At 37.1% G+C, this 2,428-nt stretch overlaps 1 protein-coding gene across 1 annotated transcript in view; it reads right to left on the reverse strand.

Annotated features, from left to right (window-relative positions):
- The window catches only part of LOC104467611 (cytoplasmic dynein 2 heavy chain 1-like), a gene marked incomplete at its 3' end in the record, with an annotated part of 66,347 nt that overhangs the window by 1,123 nt on the left and 62,796 nt on the right, over nucleotides 1-2,428 (reverse strand). The window contains 1 exon segment of the mRNA XM_010081445.1: nucleotides 2,330-2,423. Within this exon segment, the coding sequence (XP_010079747.1) occupies nucleotides 2,330-2,423 (94 nt within the window).

The following is a 2,428-nucleotide window of genomic DNA, read 5'->3' on the forward strand; positions in this document are numbered from 1 at the left end:
AAAAAAAAAAAGTGTCTCTATTCAATTAGTATAATCTACTGCTTTTGTTATTCACAACTGCTTTGAAACTTAGAAGAGGTATTATTTTTCCTTTTTCTTCCTGTAGTGGGCAAAGCTACAGTACTTCTGGTTTTGGATCCCAGTGCATTTTAGAAAGAATAATGAATATAACTATTTTGCAGCATAAAGATTCAAATAACATTTTACTTATAATTACAAACAAATCCAGATCTAACCTTGCAAACACTACAATACAAAATATTTTGGTGATATTGCCTAGTAACATGTATACTGATGAGACAGCAGGCTTTCATTTTAATAAAACCTTTATTCACGTGTTGTTCCCATACCAGCACTGTGCAAAGCTTTACTATTCCCTGGGAAACCTGTGCTAGTGCTCAGTCACAGCCTCTACAAGAATGTTTTGCCTGATGTTCAAACAGAGCCTCTTGTGTTTCAGTTTGTGCCCATTGCCTTTGGTCCTGTCACTAGGCACCACTGAAAAGAGCCTGGTTCTGTCTTCTTAGCACCCTCCCTTCAAGTAATTATAGACATTTATAAGACCCCCCATGAGCCTTCTCTTCTCTAGGCTGAACAGTTACAGTTCTCTCAGCCTTTCTTTCCTCATAGCAGAGATGCTCCACTACCTTAATCATCTTTGGGGCTCTTCACTGGGCTCTCCCAAGTACATCGACGTACTTTCTCTCTTGTACTGAGCAGAACACAACTGGACACTGCACTCCAGCTGTGGCTTCACCCATGCTAAGAAGAGGGGAAGGATCACCTCCCTTCACCTGCTGCCAGTACTCTGCCTAAAGCAGCCCAAGGTATCATTAGCCTCCTTTTGGGCAAGGGCCCATTCCTGGCTCATACACAAGCCGGTGTCCACAAGGACACCCAGGTCCTTTTCTGCAAAGCTGCTTTGCAGCTGAGCGACCCTCAGCACATGTTGATATATGGGGTTGTTCTTCCCCAGGCGCAGGACTTTGCAATTCCCCTTGCTGAAATTCATGAGGTTCCTGTCAGCCCATTCCTCCATCCTGTCAAGGGCCTTCTGGGCAGCAGCTTGATCCTCTGTTGTATCAGCCACTCCTCCCAGTTTTGTGTCATCAATAAACTTGCTGAGCGTTTAAACGTGTATTTTCAGCAATTCTCTGGTTTAGTCTGACAGAACACTTTCAGGATTTGTTGGTTTGGTTTTTTTTTAGATTCTGAGTCCTACTATTCCAAACGGAGTAACTACACAAATTTCAAACTTAAAGACACAGAAACACAGACAGTAGCCAAGCATCAAAAGATGATGAGCACAAAAGCTTGAGATCTGTACTGTAGATGACATTGGCAAAATACCATGTCCAATTCCAGTTTTAAAAGGATTCTGAAAAAAAAATGTGCACAAAGAAAATTGCCTGAGCTGAGGAAGGGCTTGAAAAAGCTCTTCATAAGGAAAAAGATGAAAATAAGATTTGTTTATAGCATATAAGTAGTTTTAATGGTACAAAATGGTATTGATTGAAGAGCTTTTTAATCAAACTGAGAAAGAAATAACTAGATCTAATATCAAGATGACAAAGCAAGACAAATCTAAATCAGAGAAAAGGCTATAACTGATTTGAGAGAACCATCAATCATCCAAACAAACCACCAGTGGCAAATTCCTCATGGCATTAAATCTTTACTTTCTAGCAGATCTAATAAATTACTACATTATAACTACAAATTATGTACATAATTATGCAATTGCATACATATATTTATTATATATTACATAGCTGTATACAACTATATTATAAAACTGAATTGTTATAATCATAGTATCACCATTCTTTCTCAAGTATTACTAACTACCGGCCTTAAGTCAATGGTACTTTGTATCCCATATCACAGAGGTAATCTGATAAAATCTAACGGTTTAAAATCTAGATGTTTTGAAAGGAATCTGCATATAGCCTTTTCCTTTTCCCAAGAAAAAATAGGTATTAAAAATTATATGTCAAAGTCAATATATTTAGGACATAATCTTCCACTGATTGTATTGGTGTTAATGATTATACACATCTTAAGCCTGAATAGACTGATACCAGATTTTGTCTTTTGACACCTGGAAGAAAACTGTAAAAGCACAAAAAAACCTATGTATTTCCTTTAACTTTTTTTCCTTTTGCTACAGAATAGCCAGAATTACATAAGTATTCGTTTCTCTCTGTGTATTGCGTAGTGATAATAAAATAACACAAATTAAGTAGTTCAAAATTCCAGAAAGATGCCATCTTTCTGAAATTTAACAAAATTTACATACTTCTAAAACAAGATAAAAAAGCAAATTTACCTGTAAGATGACAAGAGCATTCTCTATTGAAAGGTCATCTGAAGGTAAACCTTCACTTTTCCAAACTAACTCCTCACTTTCTGTACACAGGAACCTCCG

Source organism: Pterocles gutturalis, unplaced genomic scaffold (genome assembly GCF_000699245.1).
Source record: "Pterocles gutturalis isolate BGI_N339 unplaced genomic scaffold, ASM69924v1 scaffold19241, whole genome shotgun sequence".
Taxonomy (NCBI): domain Eukaryota; kingdom Metazoa; phylum Chordata; class Aves; order Pterocliformes; family Pteroclidae; genus Pterocles; species Pterocles gutturalis.